General features: G+C 51.5%; 1 protein-coding gene across 1 annotated transcript in view; it reads right to left on the reverse strand.

Annotated features, from left to right (window-relative positions):
- Positions 1-27,033, reverse strand: part of nup155 (nucleoporin 155) — a 279,092-nt gene that overhangs the window by 42,598 nt on the left and 209,461 nt on the right. The window contains exons 24-25 of the mRNA XM_038803930.1: positions 26,911-27,015; positions 4,211-4,365 (exon numbers count right to left, since the gene is read on the reverse strand). Coding sequence (XP_038659858.1) covers positions 4,211-4,365; positions 26,911-27,015 — 260 coding nt within the window. The remainder of the gene's footprint in view (positions 1-4,210; positions 4,366-26,910; positions 27,016-27,033) is intronic.

A 27,033-nucleotide genomic window follows, 5' to 3' on the forward strand; every position in this document is an offset into this window, starting at 1 on the left:
ATTGCGAGGCGGACTGTCAGAGAATACAGCAAAATATAGATAGATTTGAGAGTTGGGCAGACAAATGGCAGATGGAGTTCAATCCAGGCAAATGCAAAATGATGCATTTTGGAAGATCTAATTCAAGAGCGTACAATACGGTCAATGGAAGAGTCCTGGGGAAAATTGATGTACAGAGAGATCTGGGAGTTCAGGTCCATTGTACCCTGAAGGTGGCAACATAGGTCGATAGAGTGGTCAAGAAGGCATACAGCATGCTTGCCTTCATTGGACGGGGTATTGAGTACAAGAGTCGGCAGGTCATGTTACAGTTGTATATGACTTTGGTTAGGCCACATTTGGAATACTGTGTGTAGTTCTGGTCACCACATTACCAGAAGGATGTGGCGAGGGTGCAGAGGAGGTTCACCAGGATGTTGCCTGGTATGGAGGGTGCTAGCTATGAAGAAAGGTTGAGTAGATTAGGATTGTTTTCGTTGGAAAGACGGAGGTTGAGGAGGGACCTGATTGAGGTCTACAAAATTATGAGAGGTATGGACAGGGTGGATAGCAACAAGCTTTTTCCCAGAGTGGGGGTGTCAATTACAAGGGGGTCACGATTTCAAGGTGAGAGGGGGAAAGTTTAAGGGAGATGTGCGTGGAAAGTTTTTTTATGCAGAGGGTGGTGGGTGCCTGGAAGGCTTTGCCAATGAGGTGGTAGAGGCGGGCACGATAGCATCATTTAAGATGCATCTAGACCAGGAGTTCTCAACCTTTTTTAACCCATGGACCCCTTTTCCTCTTAATTTTTTTTTGTGGACCCCCATAGCCATTCCACAGAAAAAAAAAGCTTCTTATATGCATGGTAAACTAATCCTTATATTTTGTCCGATGACTAAAGTCCATCTACCTTACCGTGAGGGTTGTAAACAGATTAGCGGTATTTTTGTACGTTGCCAAACTTATTCTAATATGAAAAAACTTTTTACTTACTAAATTGAATTAAATTACTCTAAAAATAACCAATTCATATCAAATATACACAGTTTCTAGTGATTACTGTTATAAATCATTCATTAAACTTGTCAAGGAGAAACGATGGGTGATTTTCACCTCCGTTTGTTCTAGGTAACTTTAAATTTACGACACTGTCAAATGTAAAGTTTTTTTCTTCTACTTGATTGCCATAAAAAATTCATAGCTACAGGAATATTTCTACTTTTAGTATTTTAATATGGCGTAGATTACTGTAAAAATTTAATTCTCAGTAATAACAATTGTTCAGAATTAGAATTGCTCTGTGGACCACTAAAATATCACCGTGGACCCCCAATTCGGTATTTTTTTTGTGTGGACCCCCAGTAATGTTACATGGACCCCCATGTGGACCCTGGTTGAGAACCACTGATCTAGACAGATATATGAATGAAAATGAAAAAAATGAAATGAAACGAATGAAATGAACGGCGGCAACAGAGGGAAGTAGATCCTTGGAAAATAGGCAACAGGTTTAGATAAAGGATCTGGATCGGCGCAGGCTGGGAGGGCCGAAGGGCCTGTTCCTGTGCTGTAATTTTCTTTGTTCTATACTTTCCTCCAATCACCTTAAAGTTATGTCCCCTCGTGACAGCCACTTCCGCCCTGGGGAAGAGTCTCTGGCTATCCACTCTATCCATGCCTCTCATCACCTTGATGTGGAGACATCACCTTGTACACCTCTACCAAGTCACCTCTCTTCCTTCTTCGCTCCAGTGAGAAAAGCAATCTTTCTTTATAAGACATGCCCTCCAGTCCAAGCAGCATCCTGGTAAATCTTCACTGCACCCTCTCCAAAGCATCCACGTCCATCCTATAATGAGGCAACCAGAACTGGACACAATATTCTATGTGTGGTCTAATCAGGGTTTTATAAAGCTGCAGCAAAACTTTGCAGCTCTTAAACTCAATCCCCCTGTTAATGAAAGCCATCATACGCCTTCTTAACAAGCCTATCAACCTGGGTGGCAACTTTGAGGGATCTATGTACGTGGGCCCCAAGATCCCTCTGTTCCTCCACACTTCCAAGAATCCTGCCTTAAACCCTGTATTCAGCATTCAAATTCAACCTTCCAAAATAAATCACTTCACATTTATCAAGGTTGAACTCCATCTGCCACTTCTCAGCCCAGCACTGCATCCTGTCAATGTCCTGTTGTAACCTGTAACAACCCTCAACACTATCTACAACTCCACCAACCTTGGTGTCATCGGCAAACTTACTAACCCACCCTTCCACTTCCTCATCCAAGTCATTTATAAAAACCACAAAGAGCAGACGTCCCGGAACAGATCCCTGTGGGACATCACTGGTCACCGATCTCCAGACGGAATATTTTCCATCCACTCCCCCTCGCTGTCTTCTTTTGGCCAGCCAATTCTGTATCCAGACAGCCAGATTTCCCTGTATCCCATGCCCATTGGCTTTCTGAATTAGCCTACCATGGGGAACCTTATCAAATGCCTTACTGAAATCCATATATACCACATCAACTGCCCGCCCTTCATCAATGTGTCTCGACACATCCTCAAAGAATTCAATGAGGCTGGTGAGGCGTGACCTGCCCCTCACAAAGCCATGCTGACTATCTTTAATCAAGCTATGTTTTTCTAAATCCTATCTCTCAGAGTCCTTTCCAGTATTTTGCTCACCACAGACGTAAGACTGATGGGTCTGTAATTCCCAGGGATTTCCCTATTCCCTTTCTTGAACATGGGAACAACATTCGCCTCCCTCCAATCATCTGGTACTACTCCAGTGGAGAGTGAGGACGCAAAGATCATCGCCAATGGCGCAGCAATCTCCTCCCTCGCTTCATAGAACAGTACAGCACAGAACAGGCCCTTCGGCCCTCAATGTTGTGCCGAGCCATGATCACCCTACTCAAACCCACATATCCACCCTATACCCCTAACCCAACAACCCCCCCTTAACCTTACATTTATTAGGACACTACGGGCAATTTAGCATGGCCAATCCACCTAACCCGCACATCTTTGGACTGTGGGAGGAAACCGGAGCACCCGGAGGAAACCCACGCACACAGGGGGAGGACGTGCAGACTCCACACAGACAGTGACCCAGCCGGGAATCGAACCTGGGACCCTGGAGCTGTGAAGCATTTATGCTAACCACCATGCTACCCTGCTGCCCCCGCAGTAACCTTGGGTATATCCCATCAGGCCCAGGGGACTTATCTATCCTGATGCTTTTCAAAGTTTCCAGCACATCTTCCTTGTTAATATCAATCCATTCGAGTCTATTAACTTTGCCTTGGGGTTTTCCCTAATCCTTCCCGCCAGGGCTTTTTCATGCTCCCTTCTAGATCTCCTCAGTCCATTTTGAGTTCCTTCCTGGCTACCTTGTAACCCTCTAGAGCCGAGTCAGATCCTTGCTTCCTCAACCTTATGTAAGCTTCCTTCTTCCTCTTGACTAGAAGCTCCACTTCCCTTGTCATCCAAAGCTCCTTCACCTCACCGTTCCTTCCTTGTCTCATCGTTGGATGAGGAGGTTTGATTGACTAGGCCTGTATTCACTGGAGTTTAGAAGAATGCAAGACGATCTTGGGGGCTGGTTTAGCACACTGGGCTAAACAGCTGGCTTGTAATGCAGAACAAAGCCAGCAGCACGGTTCAATTCCCGTACCAGCCTCCCCGAACAGGCGCTGGAATGTGGCGACTGGGGGCTTTTCACAGAACTTCATTGAAGTCTACTTGTGACAATAAGCGATTATTATTATTATCTGATTGAAAGATTTTAAACTCTAAGGGCACCAAGGGGTATGTAGAGTGCACTGAAGTTGGTGTTGAGCAGTGATATTGAATGGCCAGGCAGGAACAAGGTGCCAAGTGGCCTATTTCTGCTCCTATTTTATATGTTTCTAGAAAGGCCAGCTTGCCTCCAAGTTACGTGTATCCTGAATTGGATCAATACTGTCCAACTGTCAATGGATCAAACCGAGCATTGTGGGTAAACATACACATCATGACTCAACACTGCTGACCCGAGGGCAATTCGAGATGGGTATAAAATACTGGCCTTGCCAGTGATGTTTGTGTTACATTAACAAATTAGAAACGGTACAGCTACACAGCAAGTGACCTTTGCTGTGAATCAATAACAACTCTGTACAGTTCCAGTCCGTGGGCTTTACCCAGACAGCATTAGTGGACAACGAGGACCCTCACTACCTACCTGTGCATGTCTGAAAGTCGAGACAGGATTTTTGCTGCATTGCTAAAATTCCGGTTTTTCTCGTAGTATCTCCAAAGCAAGTCCATGTAGCGAACTTTGTTCTGATCCTGTTTTGCCATCCGGACCAAATATGGCTCCAGAAATGGAGAATTTACCTGCAGACAAACATTTAGTATTCACAAAACCAGTACACAGAATAACCTCTTCCAACCTGCCTCACCGAGTACAGAGTAACCCCTTCCTGGCCACACCCGAGTACAGAGTAACCCCTTCCCCGTCTCACCCGAGTACAGAGTAACCCCTTCCTGGCCACACCCGAGTACAGAATAACCCCTTCCCCGCCTCACCCGAGTACAGAGTAACCCCTTCCCCGCCTCACCCGAGTACAGAGTAACCCCTTCCCCGCCTCACCCGAGTACAGAGTAACCCTTTCCCTGCCTCACCCGAGTACAGAGTAACCCTTTCCCCGCCTCACCCGAGTACAGAGTAACCCCTTCCTGGCCACACCCGAGTACAGAGTAACCCCTTCCCCGCCTCACCCGAGTACAGAGTAACCCCTTCCCCGCCTCACCCGAGTACAGAGTAAACCCTTCCTGGCCACACCCGAGTACAGAGTAACCCCTTCCCCGCCTCACCCGAGTACAGAGTAACCCCTTCCTGGCCACACCCGAGTACAGAGTAACCCGTTCCTCACCTCACCCGAGTACAGAATAACCCCTTCCTGGCCACACCCGAGTACAGAGTAACCCCTTCCCCACCTCACCCGAGTACAGAGTAACCCCTTCCCCGCCTCACCCGAGTACAGAGTAACCCCTTCCTGGCCACACCCGAGTACAGAGTAACCCCTTCCCCACCTCACCCGAGTACAGAGTAACCCCTTCCTGGCCACACCCGAGTACAGAGTAACCCCTTCCCCGCCTCACCCGAGTACAGAGTAACCCCTTCCCCGCCTCACCCGAGTACAGAGTAACCCCTTCCCCACCTCACCCGAGTACAGAGTAACCCCTTCCCCACCTCACCCGAGTACAGAGTAACCCCTTCCCCGCCTCACCCGAGTACAGAGTAACCCCTTCCTGGCCACACCCGAGTACAGAGTAACCCCTTCCCCACCTCACTCGAGTACAGAGTAACCCCTTCCTGGCCACACCCGAGTACAGAGTAACCCCTTCCCCACCTCACCCGAGTACAGAGTAACCCCTTCCCCGCCTCACCCGAGTACAGAGTAGCCTCTTCCCCACCCGAGTACAGAGTAACCCCTTCCCCGCCTCACCCGAGTACAGAGTAACCCCTTCCCCGCCTCACCCGAGTACAGAGTAACCCCTTCCCTGCCTCACCCGAGTACAGAGTAACCCCTTCCTGGCCACATCTGAGTACAGAGTAACCCCTTCCCCACCTCACCCGAGTACAGAGTAACCCCTTCCCCGCCTCACCCGAGTACAGAGTAACCCCTTCCTGGCCACACCTGAGTACAGAATAACCCCTTCCCCACCTCACCCGAGTACAGAGTAACCCCTTCCCCGCCACACCCGAGTACAGAGTAACCCCTTCCCCACCTCACCCGAGTACAGAGTAACCCCTTCCTCACCTCACCCGAGTACAGAGTAGCCTCTTCCCCACCCGAGTACAGAGTAACCCCTTCCCCGCCTCACCCGAGTACAGAGTACAGAGTAACCCATTCCCCGCCTCACCCGAGTACAGAGTAGCCTCTTCCCCAGCCGAGTACAGAGTAACCCCTTCCCCGCCTCACCCGAGTACAGAGTAACCCCTTCCCCGCCTCACCCGAGTACAGAGTAACCCCTTCCCCGCCACACCCGAGTACAGAGTAACCCCTTCCCCACCTCACCCGAGTACAGAGTAACCCCTTCCTGGCCTCACCCGAGTACAGAGTAACCCCTTCCTCACCTCACCTGAGTACAGAGTAACCCCTTCCTGGCCTCACCCGAGTACAGAGTAACCCCTTCCTGGCCTCACCCGAGTACAGAGTAACCCCTTCCCCGCCTCACCCGAGTACAGAGTAACCCCTTCCCCGCCTCACCCGAGTACAGAGTAACCCCTTCCCCGCCTCACCCGAGTACAGAGTAACCCCTTCCTCACCTCACCTGAGTACAGAGTAACCCCTTCCTCACCTCACCTGAGTACAGAGTAACCCCTTCCCCGCCTCACCCGGGTACAGAGTAACCCCTTCCTGGCCACACCCGAGTACAGAGTAACCCCTTCCTCACCTCACCTGAGTACAGAGTAACCCCTTCCCCACCTCACCTGAGTACAGAGTAACCCCTTCCTCACCTCACCTGAGTACAGAGTAACCCCTTCCCCACCTCACCTGAGTACAGAGTAACCCCTTCCTCACCTCACCTGAGTACAGAGTAGCCTCTTCCCCACCCGAGTACAGAGTAACCCCTTCCTCACCTCACCTGAGTACAGAGTAACCTCTTCCCCCAGAAGGCTGAGGGGTGACTTAATTGGGGTGTCAAAATGATGAGGGGAAGAGATAGAATGGACAGGATAAAATTGTTTCCCTTGGTGGAGAATTCTCGAACCAGGGGACAGAGATTCAAGATAAGTGGCAGAAGGTGTAGAGGGGACAGGGTAGTGCGAGTCTGAAATTCACTGCCCGAGTTGGTGGTGGAGGCAGAGACCCTAAACTCTTTTGAAAAGTACCTGGATCTGCACCTTAAGTTCGCTAAGCTACAGGGCTTTGGACCGGGTGCAAGAAGATAGGATTAGAATGGGCAACTGGGTGTCTTCGGGCTGGCATGGACAAGATGGGCCAAATGGACTCCTTCTGCACTGTCGGGATTCTATGAACATGCAAACTCCATTCAGATTCAAACCCAGAATGCGGAATCCTTAATCAAACCCAGATCCCTGGTGCTGCGAGGCAGCAGTGCTAACCGCTTTGCCGCCTTATTCTCAACTAAACTTTAGCTAACTCAAGTTCAGATTTCACTCCTTTTAATTCCAAGTGTTGGGTATTTACTTTAATCATACCACCCCTAAAGTGGTGCATGTGAAACTGGACCCGGGCCCTCAGGAGACCATGTTCGGGGTGTCGGACTAGCCAGGGTTGGAAACGGGTGCGGAGGCAGATGTTGTAGCCTTCGCCTCGTTGATCGCCCGAAGGCGGATCCTGTTGGGATGGAGAGCAGCCTCTCCACCCTGTGCCCTGGCGTGGGGAACCTGCTGGAATTCTTAACACTTGAGAAGGTCAAATTTGAACTAAGGGGAAGGGTGGAGGGGTTCTACAATTCATGGGCGTTATTCATTATGCACTTTTGAGAATTAGATCACATCGAACATTAGGGGGATGGGGGGGGGGGGGGCTGTGTGTGTTAATGGTGGCTATGGGTGATTACTTTTTGTCATTTGTTTATGTGAACATGCGGGCTAATGTCTGGGGATTTGGTGGGAGGATGGGATCGTTGTTGTTGATATGGGGATTGACATTACATTGGTTACTGATGATTGTTTATTGTTGGGTGTAAATTTGGGAGAAAATGTGAAAACGGAGGAGAATAAAAAATATTTACAAAAAAAGAAATCATACCACCCTGATGAAATCCTGCTTTTATTTCTACATTCAATTGATTAGTTAACTCTCTTGGTGCAGACTTAGTCAAGTATTTCAAATAATCTGTTGCATTTTCTACTCCCCGGAAAGTCTCCCCTTCTCACTGCACAAATCTAGCATCGCCTTTCCCTAGTTGATTCCTCGGCGTACTGGACCAAAACGACCATCTCATTTATTTATTTTAAAATAATTTTTATTGAAAGAGTTTTTCCATACAGACATTTACCCCTACTAATTTTTAAATTATTTACAACACAATCCCTCTAGGCAAATATCCCTCCCTCGCCCGCCCTCTCGCGCGCACCAGTCCTCCCCCCCCCCCCCCCCCCCCCCCAAGCAACAACTTAACAAACAAGGCAGCCTACAGTTTCAGACATGAGCAGCGAGCAGACTTGCCCGCGTTACAGTCGTGCATGTCCCCCCACGACCATTGCTGCCCCCCCCTTCCCCTCCCCCCCCTCCCCGGGTTGCTGCTGCCACGACCCCGTACGCCTATCTCTGATCTAAAAAGTCAAGGAAAGGTTGCCACCGCCTGGAGAATCCCTGTACCGACCCTCTCAGGGCAAATTTGATCCTTTCTAGCTGAATATAGCTAGCCATATCGTTAATTAGTTTCAACGCTTGGAGGCCTCGCGTCCTTCCATTGAATTAATATCCTGCGTCGAGCCACTAGGGACGCAAAGGCCAGTATTCCGGCCTCCCTAGCCTCCTGTACCCCCGGTTCTACCCCGACCCCAAAGATCGCAAGCCCCCATCCTGGTTTGACCCTGGACCCCACCACCTTCGACACCGTCCTTGCCACCCCCTTCCAGAACCCTTCCAGCACCGGACATGCCCAGAACATATGCACATGGTTCGCTGGGCCTCCCAGACATCTGACACACCTGTCCTCACCCCCAAAGAACCGGCTCATCCTTGTCCCCGTCATGTGAGCTCTATGCAGCACCTTAAATTGAATGAGGCTCAGCCTCGCACACGAGGAGGAAGAATTGACCTTCTCCAGTGCATCCGCCCACGTCCCGTCTTCTATCTGCTCTAGCAGCTCCACTTCCCACTTGGCTTTCAGCTCCTCCCCTGATGCTTCTTCCGCCTCCTGCATTATCTTGTAGATGTCTGATATCTTCCCCCCTCCGACCCAGACCCCCGAGAGCACCCTATCACTCGCCCCCTTACTGGGGAGCAGGGGGAACCCCTCCACCTGCCGCCTAGCAAATGCCTTCACTTGTAAATATCTGAACATGTTTCCCGGGGGGAGCTCAAACTTCTCCTCCAGCCCTCCCAGGCTCGCAAACCTCCCCTCTATAAACAGGTCCTTCAGCTGCCGTATGCCCACCCTGTACCAGCTCTGAAATCCCCCGTCGATGTTCCCCGGGATGAATCTATGGTTCCCTCTTATTGGCGCCGCCAACAGACCTCCCATTTCCCCCCTGTGTCGCCTCCACTGCCCCCATATCTTGAGGGTGGCCGCCACCACCGGGCTCGTGGTGTACCTCGTGGGGGGGAGCGGCCATGGTGCCGTTACTAGGGCCCCCAGGCTTGTGTTGCCACAGGACGCCCTCTCCATTCGTTTCCAAGCTGCCCCCTCCCCTTCCATCATCCACTTGCGCACCATTGACACATTTGCCGCCCAGTAATACCCCGAGAGATTGGGTAGTGCCAGCCCTCCACTGTCCCTACTCCGCTCCAAAAAGACCCTTCTCACCCTTGGGGTGCCATGCGCCCACACGTAGCTCATGATGCTGCTCGTCACCTTTCTGAAGAAGACCCTAGGGAGGAAGATGGGCAAGCACTGAAATAAAAACAAGAACACTGGGAGGACCGTCATTTTGATTGACTGCACCCTCCCCGCCAGCGACAACGGTACCATGTCCCACCTCTTAAATTCCTCCTCCATCTGTTCCACCAGCCTGGAAAAGTTCAACTTGTGGAGGGTCCCCCAGTTCCTTGCCACCTGCACCCCTAAGTACCTAAAGCTCTTTCCTGCTCGCTTGAAGGGGAGTCTCCCAATACCCTCTCCCTGATCCCCCGGGTGTATCACAAAAACCTCGCTTTTGCCCAAATTTAGTTTGTACCCCGAAAAGTCCCCAAACTCTGCTAATAGTTCCATTATCTCCGGCATTCCCCCTTCTGGGTCTGCCACGTACAGCAGTAGATCATCCGCATACAGCGATACTCGATGTTCCTCCCCTCCCCTAGTCAGTCCTCTCCACCCCCCTGAACCCCTCAGTGCCATCGCCAACGGTTCAATCGCCAGTGCGAAAAGTAGGGGGGATAGGGGACATCCCTGCCTGGTCCCTCGGTGGAGCCCGAAATACTCCGACCTCCTCCCGTTTGTCACTACACTCGCCGTCGGGGCCGAGTAGAGCAACTTCACCCACTTAACAAACCCTTCCCCAAACCCAAACCGTTCCAACGTCTCCCACAGGTACTCCCACTCCACCCTATCGAATGCCTTCTCCGCGTCCAGCGCTACCACTATCTCAGCCTCCCCCTCCACTGCCGGCATCATAATTACATTCAGCAATCTCCGCACGTTCGTGTTGAGCTGCCGCCCCTTCACGAACCCTGTCTGGTCCTCATGGATTACCCCTGGCACACAATCCTCTATCCTAGCTGCCAGGATCTTTGCCAGCAACTTGGCATCCACGTTCAGAAGCGAGATAGGCCTGTAGGACCCGCACTGCACGGGGTCTTTATCCCGCTTCAATATCAGGGAGATCAGAGCCTGCGACATTGTCGGGGGCAGAACCCCCCCCTCTCGCGCCTCATTAAAGGCTCGTACCAGTACCGGTCCCACCAAGTCCACATTTTTCTTGTAGAATTCCACCGGGAACCCATCTGGCCCCGGCGCCTTCCCCGCTTGCATCTGACCTATTCCCTTGACTAGCTCCTCTAGCCCTATTGGCGCCCCCAGCCCTTCTACCAGCCCCTCCTGGACCCTTGGGAACCTCAATTTGTTTAGGAAGTCCTCCATTCCCCCTCTCCTCGTCGGCGGCTCAGACCGATACAACTCCTTGTAAAAATCCCTGAAGACCCCATTCACTTCTTGCCCCTTCTGCACTACCTTCCCGCCCCTCTCCTTCACTCCCCCAATCTCCCTAGCCGCATCTCGTTTGCGAAGCTGGTGTGCCAGCATCCTGCTCGCCTTTTCCCCATACTCATAGACCGCGCCCTGTGCCCTTCTCCACTGCGTCTCTGCCTTCCTGGTGGTCAGCAGGTCGAACTTGACCTGCAGGCTGCGCCGTTCTCCCAGCAGCCCCTCCTCTGGTGCCTCCGCATATCTCCTATCCACTTCCAATAGCTCCCCCACCAGCCTCTCCCTCTCCTGCCTCTCCTTTCTTTCTCTGTGCGCCCTTATGGAGATCAGCTCTCCCCTGATCACTGCCTTCAGGGCCTCCCAGACCATCCCCACCTGCACCTCACCCGTGTCATTCAAGTCCAGATAGCTCTCAATACTCTTCCGGACCCTTTTACACACCTCGTCGTCCGCTAACAGCCCCACATCCAGCCGCCACAGCGGGCGCTGGTCCCGCGCCTCCCCCATTTCCACATCCACCCAATGTGGCGCATGATCAGAGATCGCAATGGCCGAGTACTCAGCTTCCCGTACCCTCGGGATCAGCCCCCTGCTCAACACGAAGAAATCGATTCTGGAGTACACTCTATGGACGTGGGAGAAAAAGGAATACTCCCTCGCCCTCGGCCTACCAAACCTCCATGGGTCTACTCCTCCCATCTGCTCCATGTACCCCCTCAGCACTTCTGCCGCTGCCGGCCTCCTATTGGTCCTTGAGCTCGATCTGTCTAGCCCGGGGTCCAGCACTGTGTTAAAGTCCCCCCCCATGATCAAGCCCCCTGCCTCCAGTCCCGGAATGAGGCCCAATAGGCGCCTCATAAAACCCGCGTCATCCCAGTTCGGGGCATATACGTTGACCATCACCACTTTCTCCCCCTGCAGCTTACCCTTCACCATCACATACCTACCCTCCTTATCCGCCACCACCTCCTCCGCCACGAACGACACCCTCTTTCCCACCAGAATCGCCACCCCCCCGGTTCTTTGCGTCCAATCCAGAGTGGAACACCTGTCCCACCCACCCCCTTCTCAGGCGAACCTGGTCCACTACCTTCAAATGGGTCTCCTGTAACATTGCTACATCAGCCTTCAGTCCCTTCAGGTGTGAGAATACCCTTGATCTCTTGACCGGCCCATTCAACCCCCTCACGTTCCAAGTGATCAGCCGGGTCGCGGGACGACCCGCCCCCTTCCCCTGCCGATTAGCCATGTCCTGTTCCCTGCTCGCCCCGGGTCGACCCTCCCCTTCTGACCCGCTCCCCATGGCGATGTCCCCCTCCCCCCACCTCTCCAGTCCTCCACTTCCCGTTTCTGGTCTTTTCAGCAGCAACCCGGTGTCCCCCCCCCCCCCCCCCCCCCCCCCCAGGCTAGGACCCCTCCTAGCCGCGATGTACCCTCCATCGTACTCCCGTAAGTCAGCTGGTTCACGCTGACCCGGCTGCTCCTGCCACACTCCGACTCCCCCCGGCTCGGGGGGGGGGGGCGGGCCTCCCCCCCCTTGCCACTCCTCCCTGGCCCCGCTCCAGCGCGGGAAAGGTCACCATTGCTAGCCACGCCCCGCACTCCTCCCCTCCCCCCTCCTCTGCCCCGCGCGCGGGAAAACAGAGGAAAGCCCGCGCTTTCGCCCTGCCACACCCCACCCCGCCATCTTCAGTTCCACCCCCGTCCCCGTCCATGCCTGTAAAGAACCCCCCCAGGAGCCCATATCCCCGATCTGCTCTCCCCCCCGTCCCGCCTCCCCAACTTAACATTATAAATAACAGATAGATAACAAATAACAATGTACTTAACAGTCGCCCTCTACCAAACAGCATAAATAACCATAAATAACCATGAATAACCACAATAACAATAACTAAGGGAAGTTGGCAAAGGGGGGAAAAAACATCAGAAGAAAAACCCCAAGCAAGAGTTCAAAATCCAAACAAAGAATTCAGCTGAAAGTACCCGAGCGGCTACGGCCGCCAAGTATCCCCTGGGTCTAATTCGAGTCCAGTTTCTCTTCCTGTACAAAGGCCCACGCCTCCTCTGGGGACTCAAAATAGTGGTGTTGGTTCCTGTAGGTGACCCACAAGCGCGCTGGCTGCAGCATTCCGAACCTGATCCGTTTTGCATGTAGCACCGCCTTCGTCCGGTTGTACCGGGCCCGCCGCTTTGCCACCTCCGCACTCCAGTCCTGGTAGACTCTCACCGTCGAATTCTCCCACTTGCTGCTCCTTTCCCTCTTGGCCCACTCCAGCACTCTCTCACGATCGCTGAGTCGCTGGAACCGCACCAGCACCGCCCTCGGGGGCTCATTTGCTCTTGGCCTCCTAGCCATGACCCTGTAGGCCTCTTCCAGCTCCAGGGGCGAAGGGACGGCCCCTGCCCCCATCAGGGAGCTCAGCATTTCTGCTACGTATCCCGGGAGGTCTGACCCCTCCAGGCCTTCTGCCAGGCCCAAGATCCTCAGGTTCTTCCGCCTCATTCGGGTATCCAGCTCCTCAAAACGGCTCTGCCATTTCAGGTGGAGTGCCTCGTGCACCTCTACCTTTCCCACGAGGACCGTGGCCTCCTCCTCCCTCGCAGTCATCTCCTGCTGCAGCTCCCGAATCGACGCCTCTTGGGTCGCCTGGGCTCCCATCAGCCTGGTGGTCGTCGCATTCATTGACTCCAAGAGCTCCATTTTCAGCTCCGTAAAGAAGCGCAGGAGAGCGGCCTGCTGCTCCTCTGCCCATTTCCTCCATTCCTCGGGTGCGCCACCGGCCGCCATTTTGGTCTTCTTCCCCCGCTTTTTTTGGGGAGCTGCTGTTGCTTTCTTTACCACCCCACTCCGGGTACCGACCATAAAGTTGGTCTGGTTCTCTTCAGGGAGCCTTCCCCCACCGGGATTTGTCCTTACAGCGCCGTTGGGGCCCTCCAATCGGCCCGAAAACACCTTTGTAGCAGGAGCCGCCAAACGTGCGACTTAGCTGGTCATAGCCGCAACCGGAAGTCCAAAACGACCATCTCATACACACTCCAGCAATTCATCTGCTACTGTACAACCTCCTGAGGAAATATGTGTCTTAAATGAGAAACCCTTCCATTTCAAACCGTGATCCCAAGTTCTAGTGTCTCCCATCAGGGAAAGTATCCTATCAGCATCCACTCTTTCAAGTGCTGGCAGGATATTATGGGCTGGATTCTGTGTTTGCGACACCGAAGTGAGAATTGCGCTGAATGGGAAAAATCCATTTTGCGCCCGGCGCCGAACCCATGTTCCGGAGTCTCTCGCTGGGACGCTATTGCGTCCGGCGCCGATCCCATGTTCCGGAGTCTCTCGCTGGGACGCTATTGCGCCCGGCGCCGATCCCATGTTCCGGAGTCTCTCGCTGGGACGTTATTGCGTCCGGCGCCGATCCCATGTTCCGGAGTCTCTCGCTGGGACGTTATTGCGCCCGGTGCCGATCCCATGTTCCGGAGTCTCTCGCTGGGACGCTATTGCGTCCGGCGCCGATCCCATGTTCCGGAGTCTCTCGCTGGGACGCTATTGCGTCCGGCGCCGATCCCATGTTCTGGAGTCTCTCGCTGGGACGTTATTGCGTCCGGCGCCGATCCCATGTTCCGGAGTCTCTCGCTGGGACGCTATTGCGCCCAGCGCCGATCCCATGTTCCGGAGTCTCTCGCTGGGACGCTATTGCGCCCGGCGCCGATCCCATGTTCCGGAGTCTCTCGCTGGGACGCTATTGCGTCCGGCGCCGAACCCATGTTCCGGAGTCTCTCGCTGGGACGCTATTGCGTCCGGCGCCGAACCCATGTTCCGGAGTCTCTCGCTGGGACGTTATTGCGTCCGGCGCCGATCCCATGTTCCGGAGTCTCTCGCTGGGACGCTATTGCGCCCGGCGCCGATCCCATGTTCCGGAGTCTCTCGCTGGGACGCTATTGCGCCCGGCGCCGATTGCATGTTCCGGAGTCTCTCGCTGGGACGCTATTGCGTCCGGCGCCGATCCCATGTTCCGGAGTCTCTCGCTGGGACGCTATTGCGTCCGGCGCCGATCCCATGTTCCGGAGTCTCTCGCTGGGACGCTATTGCGTCCGGCGCCGATCCCATGTTCCGGAGTCTCTCGCTGGGACGCTATTGAATTTTGAACCTTGCACCGGCGGTTTCTTGCAAATTGCTCATTTGCATGGATTTTAATATCATGATCATTGTGGTGAGGCCACAGCTGGAGGATTCTGGTCACCACATGACAGGAAGGATTGCTCAGGAGAGAGAGCAGAGATGTTTTACTGGAATGTTGCCAGGGCTGGAGAATTGTAAACACGAGCGGATATTGGGGAGGTTGGGGTTGTTTCCCTTGGATCAGAGAAGGCTGAGGGGGTGACATGATTGCGGTATACAAAATTCTGAAGGGTAGAGATAGACAGGAGGAGCCAGTTTCCCTTGGCAGAGAGTTCAAAAACCAGTGGTCATAGATTCAAGCTAAGTGTCAGAAGGTGTAGAGGGGACATAATGAAAACCTTTTTCGCAGAGAGTAGCGGGAGTCTGGAATTGGATGTATGAGTTGGTGGTGGAGGCAGAGACCCTAAACTCTTTTAAGAGGTACCTGGATCTGCATCGTAAGTGCTGTCACCTGCAGGGCTATGGACCACATTCAGGAAGGTGGGATTAGAAAGGACACCTGGGTGTTGTTGGGTCGGCATTGACAAGATGGGCCGAACGGCCCCCTTCTGTGTGGTATCATTTCTATGGCTCTGTTGGTGGCTTGGCCACCTTATGCTCCTGCCCTCAGCAAAGCTTCGCCTCTCTCAGGCCGAAGTCTCAAGGGCACAAATTGGTGCAAGTATTTTCAATCGGGGACTGGGCACCTTGGATTAGATTTGGATTTGTCACATGTACAGTCCATACACCAAAACACAGAACATACGATAAATACATGAAGATATATCATGAAAATACATAAACAAAGGCAGCGAGTGAGGTTAACGGTACAGACAGTGAGTGAGGTACACGGTATAGACAGTGAGTGAGGTACACGGTATAGAGTGAGTGAGGTACACGGTATAGACAGCGAGTGAGGTACACGGTATAGACAGCGAGTGAGGTACACGGTATAGACAGCGAGTGAGGTACACGGTATAGACAGCGAGTGAAGCACACGGTACAGACAGTGAGTGAGGTACACGGTATAGGCAGCGAGTGAAGTACACGGTACAGGCAGCGAGTGAAGTACACGGTAGAGACAGCGAGTGAAGTACACGGTAGAGACAGCGAGTGAAGTACACGGTACAGGCAGCGAGTGAAGTACACGGTACAGGCAGCGAGTGAAGTACACGGTACAGACAGCGAGTGAAGCACAAGGTACAGAGAGTGAGTGAAGTACACGGTACAGACAGCGAGTGAAGCACACGGTACAGGCAGCGAGTGAAGTACACGGTACAGGCAGCGAGTGAAGTAAACGGTACAGACAGTGAGTGAGGTACACGGTATAGACAGTGAGTGAGGTACACGGTACAGACAGCGAGTGAAGCACAAGGTACAGACAGTGAGTGAGGTACACGGTACAGACAGCGAGTGAAGCACACGGTACAGGCAGCGAGTGAAGTACACGGTACAGGCAGCGAGTGAAGTACACGGTACAGGCAGCGAGTGAAGTACACGGTACAGGCAGCGAGTGAAGAACACGGTACAGGCAGCGAGTGAAGTACACGGTACAGGCAGCGAGTGAAGTACACGGTACAGGCAGCGAGTGAAGTACACGGTACAGGCAGCGAGTGAAGTACACGGTATAGGCAGCGAGTGAAGTACACGGTACAGGCAGCAAGTGAAGTACACGGTATAGGCAGCGAGTGAAGTACACGGCATAGGCAGCTAGTGAAGCACACGGTACAGGCAGCGAGTGAAGTACACGGCATAGGCAGCGAGTGAAGTACACGATAGAGACAGCGAGTGAAGTACACGGTACAGGCAGCGAGTGAAGTACACGGTAGAGACAGCGAGTGAAGTACACGGTAGAGACAGCGAGTGAAGTACACGGTACAGACAGTGAGTGAAGTACACGGTACAGGCAGCGAGTGAAGTACACGGCATAGGCAGCTAGTGAAGTACACGGTACAGACAGCGAGTGAAGTACACGGTACAGGCAGCGAGTGAAGTACACGGTGCAGGCAGCGAGTGAAGTACACGGTACAGGCAGCGAGTGAAGTACACGGTACATGCAGCGAGTGAAGTACACGGTAGAGGCAGCGAGTGAAGTACACGGTAGAGACAGCGAGTGAAGTACACGGTAGAGACAGCGAGTGAAGTACACGGTACAGGCAGCGAGTGAAGTACACGGTAGAGACAGCGAGTGAAGTACACGGTATAGGCAGCGAGTGAAGTACACGGTAGAGACAGCGAGTGAAGTACACGGTAGAGACAGCGAGTGAAGTACACGGTACAGGCAGCGAGTGAAGTACACGGTATAGGCAGCGAGTGAAGTACACGGTACAGGCAGCGAGTGAAGTACACGGTACAGGCAGCGAGTGAAGTACACGGTACAGGCAGCGAGTGAAGTACACGGTAGAGACAGCGAGTGAAGTACACGGTAGAGACAGCGAGTGAAGTACACGGTAGAGACAGCGAGTGAAGTACACGGTACAGGCAGCGAGTGAAGTACACGGTACAGGCAGCGAGTGAAGTACACGGTAGAGACAGCGAGTGAAGTACACGGTAGAGACAGCGAGTGAAGTACACGGTACAGGCAGCGAGTGAAGTACACGGTATAGGCAGCGAGTGAAGTACACGGTAGAGACAGCGAGTGAAGTACACGGTAGAGACAGCGAGTGAAGTACACGGTACAGGCAGCGAGTGAAGTACACGGTAGAGACAGCGAGTGAAGTACACGGTACAGGCAGCGAGTGAAGTACACGGTACAGGCAGCGAGTGAAGTACACGGTACAGGCAGCGAGTGAAGTACACGGTATAGGCAGCGAGTGAAGTACACGGTACAGGCAGCAAGTGAAGTACACGGTAGAGACAGCGAGTGAAGTACACGGTACAGGCAGCGAGTGAAGTACACGGTAGAGACAGCGAGTGAAGTACACGGTATAGGCAGCGAGTGAAGTACACGGTAGAGACAGCGAGTGAAGTACACGGTACAGGCAGCGAGTGAAGTACACGGTAGAGACAGCGAGTGAAGTACACGGTAGAGACAGCGAGTGAAGTACACGGTATAGGCAGCGAGTGAAGTACACGGTACAGACAGCGAGTGAAGTACACGGTATAGGCAGCAAGTGAAGCACACGGTACAGGCAGCGAGTGAAGTACACGGTAGAGACAGCGAGTGAAGCACACGGTACAGGCAGCGAGTGAAGTACACGGGATTGGCAGCGAGTGAAGTACACGGTACAGGCAGCGAGTGAAGTACACGGTAGAGACAGCGAGTGAAGCACACGGTACAGGCAGCAAGTGAAGTACACGGTACAGGCAGCGAGTGAAGTACACGGTAGAGACAGCGAGTGAAGCACACGGTACAGGCAGCGAGTGAAGTACACGGGATTGGCAGCGAGTGAAGTACACGGTATTTAGTGCTACAACTGTGGAGAGGATGCGTTGAAAGATCCGTTCAGACTCTAAGGGGCCATTCAGGAGTCAGGTAACAGTGGGGAAGAAGCTGTTTTTGGAGTCTGTTCATACGTGTTCTCAGATTTTGTATCTCCCGCCCGATGGAAGAAGTTGGAAGAGAGAATAATGCGGGTGGGCGGGGTCTTTGATTATGCTGCCTCCTTTCCCCAGGCAGCGGGAGGTATAAATGGAGTCAATGGATGGGAGGTGGGTTTGTGTGATGGTCTGGGCTGTGCTCACGATTCTCTGAAGTTTCTTGCGGTCCTGGGCCGAGCAGTTGCCATACCAGGCTGTGATGCAGCCCGATAGGATGCTTTCTATAGTGCATCTGTAAAAGTTGGTAAGAGTCAGTGTGGACATGCCGAATTTCCTTAGTTTCCTGAGGAAGTATAGGCGCTGTTGTGCTTTCTTAGTGGTAGCATCGACGTGGGTGGCCCAGGACAGATTGTTGGTGATGTGCACATCTAGAATTTGAAGCTGTCAACCATTGCCACCACAGCCCCGTTGATGCTGACAGTGGTGTGTACAGTATTTTGCTTCCCGAAGTCAATGACCAGTTCCCTAGTTTTGCTGACATTGAGGGATTGTGTTCAGTTTTGGTCTCCTTACCTGAGAAAGGACGTACTGGTGCTGGAGGGTGTGCAGAGGAGATTCACTAGGTTAGTCCCCAAATTGAGGGGGTTGGATTATGAGGAGAGGTTGAGTAGACTGGGACTGTATTCGTTGGAATTTAGAAGGATGCGGGGGGGGATCTTATAGAAACATAGAAAATTATGATAGGATAGATGCGGGCAGGTTGTTTCCACTGGCGGATGAAAGCAGAACTAGGGGGCATAGCCTCAAAATAAGGGGAAGTAGAGAGAGAAATACAGCACAGAACAGGCCCTTCGGCCCACGATGTTGTGCCAAACTTTTATCCTAGGTTAATCATAGAATTCTGGACACGAAGGGCAATTTATCATGGCCAATCCACCCAACCTGCACATCTTTGGATTGTGGGAGGAAACCGGAGCACCCGGAGGAAACCCACGCACACACAGGGAGGATGTGCAGACTCCACACAGACAGTGACCCAAGTCGAAATCGAACATGGGACCCTGGAGCTGTGAAGCAATTGTGCTATCACAATGCTACCGTGCTGCCCTTAAGAAGTTAACCTACACTCCATTATTCTACCCTAATCCATGTACCTATCCAATAGCCACTTGAAGGTCCCTAACGTTTCCGACTCAACTACTTCCACAGGCAGTGCATTCCATGCCCCCACTACTCTCTGGGTAAAGAACCTACCTCTGACATCCCCCCTATATCTTCCACCATTTATCTTAAATTTATGTCCCCTTGTAATGGTGTGTTCCACCCGGGGAAAAAGTCTCTGACTGTCTACTCTATCTATTCCCCTAATCATCTTATAAACCTCTATCAAGTCGCCCCTCTTCCCTCTCCGTTCTAATGAGAAAAGGCCTAGCACCCTCAACCTTTCCTCGTAAGACCTACTCTCCATTCCAGGCAACATCCTGATAAATCTTCTTTGCACCTTTTCCAAAACTTCCACGTCCTTCCTAAAATTAGGTGACCAGAACTGCACACAGTACTCCAAATGTGGCCTGACCAAGGTTTTGTACAGCTGCATCATCACCTCACGATTCTTAAATTCAATCCCTCTGCTAATAAACGCTAGCACACCATAGGCCTTCTTCACAGCTCTATCCACTTGAGTGGCAACTTTCAAAGATCTATGAACATAGACCCCAAGATCTCTCTCCTCCTCCACATTGCCAAGAACCCTACCGTTAACCCTGTATTCCGCATTCATATTTGTCCTTCCAAAATGGACAACCTCACACTTGTCAGGGTTAAACTCCATCTGCCACTTCTCAGCCCAGCTCTGCATCCTATCTATGTCTCTTTGAAGCCGACAACAGCCCTCCTCACTATCCACAACTGCACCAATCTTCTTATCATCTGCAAATTTACTGACCCACCCTTCAACTCCCTCATCCAAGTCGTTAATGAAAATCACAAACAGCAGAGGACCCAGAACTGATCCCTGTGGTATGCCACTGGTAACTGGGCTCCAGGCTGAATATTTGCCATCCACCACCACTCTCTATCTTCCATCGGTTAGCCAGTTCGTTATCCAACTGGCCAAATTTCCCACTATCCCATGCCTCCTTACTTTCTGCATAAGCCTACCATGGGGAACCTTATCAAATGCCTTACTAAAATCCATGTACACCACATCCACTGCTTTACCTTCATCTACATGCTTGGTCACCTCCTCAAAGAAGTCAATAAGACTTGTAAGGCAAGACCTACCCCTCACAAATCCGTGCTGACTACCCCTAATCAAGCAGTGTCTTTCCAGATGCTCAGAAATCCTATCCCTCAGTACCCTTTCCATTACTTTGCCTACCACCGAAGTAGGACTAACTGGCCTGTAATTCCCAGGGTTATCCCAATTCCCTTTTTTGAACAGGGGCACGACATTCGCCACTCTCCAATCCTCTGGTACCACCCCTGTTGACAGCGAGGATGAAAAGATCATTGCCAACGGCTCTGAAATTTCATTTCTTGCCTCCCATAGAATCCTTGGATATATCCCGTCAGGCCCGGGGGACTTGTCTATTCTCAAGTTTTTCAAAATGCCCAACACATCTTCCTTCCTAACAAGTATCTCCTCGAGCTTACCAGTCTGTTTCGCACTGTCCTCTCCAACAATATGGCCCCTCTTGTTTGTAAATACTGAAGAAAAAGACTTGTTCAAGACCTCTCCTATCTTTTCAGACTCAATACACAACCTCCCGCTACTGTCCTTGATCGGACCTACCCTCGCTCTAGTCATTCTCATATTTCTCACATGTGCGTAAAAGAGCTTGGGGTTTTCCTTGATCCTACCCGCCAAAGATTTTTCATGCCCTCTCTTAGCTCTCCTAATCCCTTTCTTCAGTTCCCTCCTGGCTATCTTGCATCCCTCCAGCGCCCTGTCTGAACCTTGTTTCCTCAGCCTTACATAAGTCTCCTTCTTCCTCTTAACAAGACATTCAACCTCTCTTGTCAACCATGGTTCCCTCACTCGACCATCTCTTCCCTGCCTGACAGGGACATACATATCAAAAACACGCAGTACCTGTTCCTTGAACAAGTTCCACATTTCACTTGTGTCCTTCCCTGACAGCATATGTTCCCAACTTATGCACTTCAGTTCTTGTCTGACAGCATTGTATTTACCCATCCCCCAATTGTAAACCTTGCCCTGTTGCACATACCTATCCCTCTCCATTACTAAAGTGAAAGTCACAGAATTGTCGTCACTACCTCCAAAATGCTCCCCCACTAACAAACCTATCACCTGCCCTGGTTCATTACCAAGTACCAAATCCAATATGGCCTCCCCTCTGGTCGGACAATCTACATACTGTGTTAGAAAAGCTTCCTGGACACACTGCACAAACACTACTCCATCCAAAGTATTTGATCTAAAGAGTTTCCACTCAATGTTTGGGAAGTTGAAGTCACCCATGACTACTACCCTGTGACTTCTGCACCTTTCCAAAATCTGTTTCCCAATCTGTTCCTCCACATCTCTGCTGCTATTGGGGGCCTATAGAAAACTCCCAACAAGGTGACTGCTCCTTTCCTATTTCTGACTTCAACCCATATTACCTCAGTAGGCAGATCCCCCTCGAACTGCCTTTCTGCAGCTGTTATACTATCTCTAATTAACAATGCCACCCCCCACCTCTTTTACCATCCTCCCTAATCTTGTTGAAACATCTATAGCCAGGGACCTCCAACAACCATTTCTGCCCCTCTTCTATCCAAGTTTCCGTGATGGCCACCACATCGTAGTCCCAAGTACAGATCCATGCCTTAAGTTCACCCACCTTATTCCTGATGCTTCTTGCATTGACGTATACACACTTCAACCCATCTCCTTGCCTGCAAGTACTCTCCTTTGTCATTGTTACCTTCCCCACTGCGTCACTAAAAGCTTTGGCGTCCTGACTATCGTCTTCCTTAGTTGCTGGACTACAAATCCGGTTCCCATTCCCCTGACAAATTAGTTTAAACCCTCCCGAAGACTACTAGAAAACCTCCCCCCCAGGATATTGGTGCCCCTCCGGTTCAGATGCAACCCGTCCTGCTTGTACATGTCCCACCTTCCCCAGAATGCGCTCCAATTATCCAAATACCTGAAGCCCTCCCTCCTACACCATTCCTGCAGCCACGTGTTCAACTGCACTCTCTCCCTATTCCTAGCCTCGCTATCACGTGGCACCGGCAACAAACCAGAGATAACAACTCTGTCTGTCCGGGCCTTTAACTCCCTAAACTTGTTTATTACCTCCACACCCCTTGTCCTACCTACGTCGTTGGTACCAATGTGCACCACGACTTCTGGCTGCTCACCCTCCCCCTTCAGGATCCTGAAGACACGATCCGAGACATCCCTGGCCCTGGCACCCGGGATGCAACATACCTTTCGGGAGTCTTGCTCGCGACCACAGAATCTCCTATCTATTCCCCATACCATTGAATCTCCTATTACTATTGCTTTTCTATGCTCCCCCTTCCCTTCTGAGCCCCAGAGCCAGACTCAGTGCCAGACACCTGGCCGCTGGGGCCTTCCCCCGGTAGGTCATCCCCCCCAACAGCATCCAAAACGGTATACTTGTTTTGAAGGGGAACGGCCACGAGGGATCCCTGCACTGTCTGCCTGTTAGTTTTCTTTCCCCTGATTGTAACCCAGCTACTCTTGTCCAGTACCTTTGGTGTGGCTACCTCCCTGTAACTCTTCTCGATAACCCCCTCTGCCTCCCGGATGATCCGAAGTTCATCCAGCTCCAGTTCCCTAACACGGTCTCTGAGGAGATGGAGTTGGGTGCACTTCCCGCAGGTATAGTCAGCGGGGACACCAGTGGTATCCCTCACCACCCACATCCTACAGGAGGAGCATGCAACTGCCCTAGCCTCCATCCCCTCTTACTTTACAGAATTAGCTGCCCCTTGGACCAACTGGACCTCCGCCCTCCGACTCTACTTCCAGTCAGCTGTACTCTAAACTCCTGGCTCCCTTCACGCTCTTTGATAAATATAGTAAATGAAATGTAAGGAGCACCTTACTCCCTCCTCACCTAACTCCCTCAGTCACCAAACTCTCACTGTAGCACTCAAATGCCACAAGCTCAGCACTCCCTCAGTCACCAAACTCTCACTGTAGCACTCAAATGCCACAAGCTCAGCACTCCAGTGCAAACTAGAGTTAGGACTGAGCTTCGGAGGAACTTCTTCATCCAAAGCATTGTGAATCTATGGCATTCCTTGCCCAGCGAAGCAGTTGAGGCTCCTTCATTAAATGTTTTCAAGATAAAGATCGATAGTTTTTTGAAGAATAAAGGGATTAAGGGTTATGGTGTTCGGGCGGGAAAATGGAGTTGAGTCCACAAAGATCAGCCATGATCTCATTGAATGGCAGAACAGGCTCGAAGGGCCAGATGGCCTCCTCCTGCTCCTAGTTATTATGTTCTTATGATAGATTGTTGTTGCTGTACCAAGGCACTAGGTTCTCTATCTCTCCTGTATTCTGACTCGCCGTTGTTCGAGAGCTGACCCACTAAGGTCGTGTCATCAGCAAACTTGTAGATGGAGTTGGAACTAAATTTTGCCACGCAGTCATGTGTGTACATGGAGTATAGTAGGGGGTTAAGTACGCAGCCTTGTGGGGCCCCGGTATTGAGGACTATCGTGGAGGAGGTGTTGTTGTTTATCCTTACTGATTGTGGTCTGTGGATCAGGAAGTCGAGGATCCAGTTGCAGAGGGAGGAGCCAAGTCCTAGGTTTTGGAGTTTGGTTATGAGCTTGGCTGGGATTATAGTGTTGAAGGCGGAGCTGTAGTCAATGAACAGGAGTCTGATGTAGGAGTCTTTGTTGTTGAGATGCTCCAGGGATGAGTACAGGGCAAGGGAGATGGAGTCTGCTGTGGACTGGTTGTGGCGATATGCGAGTTGCAGTGGATTGAGGCATTCTGGAAGATATGAGTTGATGTGTCTCCTGACCAACATCTCGAAGCACTTCATAATGACAGATGTTCAAAGATGTGCGGGTTAGGTGGATTGGCCTTCCTCAACTGCCCTTGGTGTCCAAAAAGGTTAGCTGGGTTACGGGGATAGGGTGGAGGTGTGGGCTTCGATAGGGTGCTCTTTCCAAGGGCCGGTGCAGACTCGATGGGCCGAATGGCCTCCTTCTGCACTGTACATTGTATAAAGTCAGGGCCACCGGACGGTAGTCATTGAGGCACGTTGCCTGGTTCATTGGTACCGGTATGATGGTGGTCTTCTTGAAGCAGGTGGGGACCTCGGAGTGGAGTAGGGATAGGTTAAAGATGTCCGTGAACACCTCTGCCAGCTGATCCGCGCAGGCTGAGTGCATGACCAAGGATCCCATCCGGGCTCGTCGCCTTCCGAGGGTTCACTTTCAGGAAGGCAGATCTGACTTCGGAAGGTGAGACGGTGGGTGTGTCTGTGGCTGCAGCAACTCATTTGTGTAGAGAACATCCCGATCCCTTTTCGTGTAGAATTCTGCAGACTCCCTTCAACAATGTACTACTTTTATATTCTTCCTGCCAAAATGGACAAGTTCACACTTGTCTACATTACCTCATCTGCCAAATTTCATCCACTCACTTCAGTTAAATCTTCCTAAATCACTGAACCTAAAACAATCTAAATCCCTTGTTATGGGCCAGGGTTTAAAAACTGCAAAGTGTATTATGGAGTTCACCTGATCTACAACCTTTCAGTTGAATTTGGCTCGGATGAGCACGAGGCTTCCCTTCAGGAGTGATTCAATAGACTTCCAGACACTTTAATCAAAACCAGCTTCATTCTAAGTAAGCAGTTGACATTTATATCAACACACAGCAAAAAGGTTTATCAATTACAAACATAAAGATCAGCCATGATCTCATTGAATGGCGGAGCAGGCTCGAGGGGCCAGATGGCCTACTCCTGCTCCTAGTTCTTATGTTCTTATAAAGATACCCCACAGCTACAGTAATCTATGTACAACCATTAATGAATCCCCCCTTTACTGTTCCAATTCAAAAACAAAATCCCCAAACCCCGTTTTCAAGGGCGTAGCCCAGCACTCGACATTCTCACTTGAATAAAACTGGCTTTCCGGAGATTCTGACCCCGTCTCACCAGCAGTTTTAAACCCTTCTGGAAAGTAAACTACGGGGCTGGTTTAGCTCACCAGGCTAAATCGCTGGCTTTTAAAGCAGACCAAGCAGGCCAGCAGCACGGTTCGATTCCCGTACCAGCCTCCCCGGACAGGCGTCGGAATGTGGCGACTAGGGGCTTTTCACAGTAACAGTGAAGCCTACTCGTGACAATAAGCGATTTTCATTTCATCTAAAATCACCACCAAAGTATTTTTACTGGAACAGATATTCAAAATGAAAATAGAGAGAGACAGGCGAAAACATTTCTCTTGTCTGAGTCCACAGTAGTCAAATGTGAAAGTGAAAGTAAAACTCACAGCCACAGCCCAGCTCCACCCACACAATGACATCACTGAAGCCATGTGATAAGACAAAAACCTTTCTGAAAGGGACGCTCACATGACACCCGAGTTTCCAACCGAAGGAGATTGAGGGGCGACCTGATAGAGGTCTACAAAATTATGAGGGGCATAGACAGGATGGATAGTCAGAGACGTTTTCCCAGGGTAGAGAGGTCAATTACTAGGGGGCATAGGTTTAAGGTGCGAGGGGCAAGGTTTAGAGGAGATGTACGAGGCAAGTTTTTTTACACAGAGGGTAGTGGTTGCCTGGAACTCGCTGCCAGAGGTGGTGGAAGCAGGGATGATAGTGACATTTAAGGGGCATCTTGACAAATACATGAAAAGGATGGGAATAGAGGGATACGGAACCAGGAAGTGGAGAGGATTTTAGTTTAGGCGGGCAGCATGGTCAGCGCAGGCTTGGAGGGCCGAAGGGCCTGTTCCTGTGCTGTACTTTTCTTTGTTCTTTGTTATCAGCACGTTTAGCTACTTTTCGTTCATTTCCTTCATCCAGATCAGTGATTTATTTTTACATTAATTGTCAGAATGTGGATGTCGCTGGCTAGACCATCGTTTAATGCTTATCCCCAATTGCCTTTGAAAAGAAGCTGGTGAGCTGCCTTCTTGAACCGCTGCAGTCCATGCAGGGCAGCTAGACCCACAGTGCTGTTCGGGAGGGAGCTCCAGGAATCTGACACAGTGACAGTAAAGGGAAGTTGATAACCGATTGTAAATTGTCAACGCCCAACTTGGATCCCTGTGGCATGACATCAGTATTGGGGTCGTGCCGGGGTCAGATATGTGGGTCAGTATTTCGGACCAAGCTCAATGGTCACTAACTTAGAGAGGTAAGCAATCAGTTAGAAGGTTGGAGCAGTATTATGGACACAGACCATAACCGCTTTACCCCAGTTCCTTACCTCGAGCAGCTTGTCCATCAAGTCAGCCTGGATCAGCCAGTTAAACAAAGCGATGTTGAAGAGTTCATCCGTTGACCTCTGAGCAAGTTTCAACATTTGTTCAAACTGGGGAAAAGTGAAGAG

This window comes from Scyliorhinus canicula, chromosome 8 (assembly GCF_902713615.1).
Source record: "Scyliorhinus canicula chromosome 8, sScyCan1.1, whole genome shotgun sequence".
Lineage (NCBI taxonomy): Eukaryota > Metazoa > Chordata > Chondrichthyes > Carcharhiniformes > Scyliorhinidae > Scyliorhinus > Scyliorhinus canicula.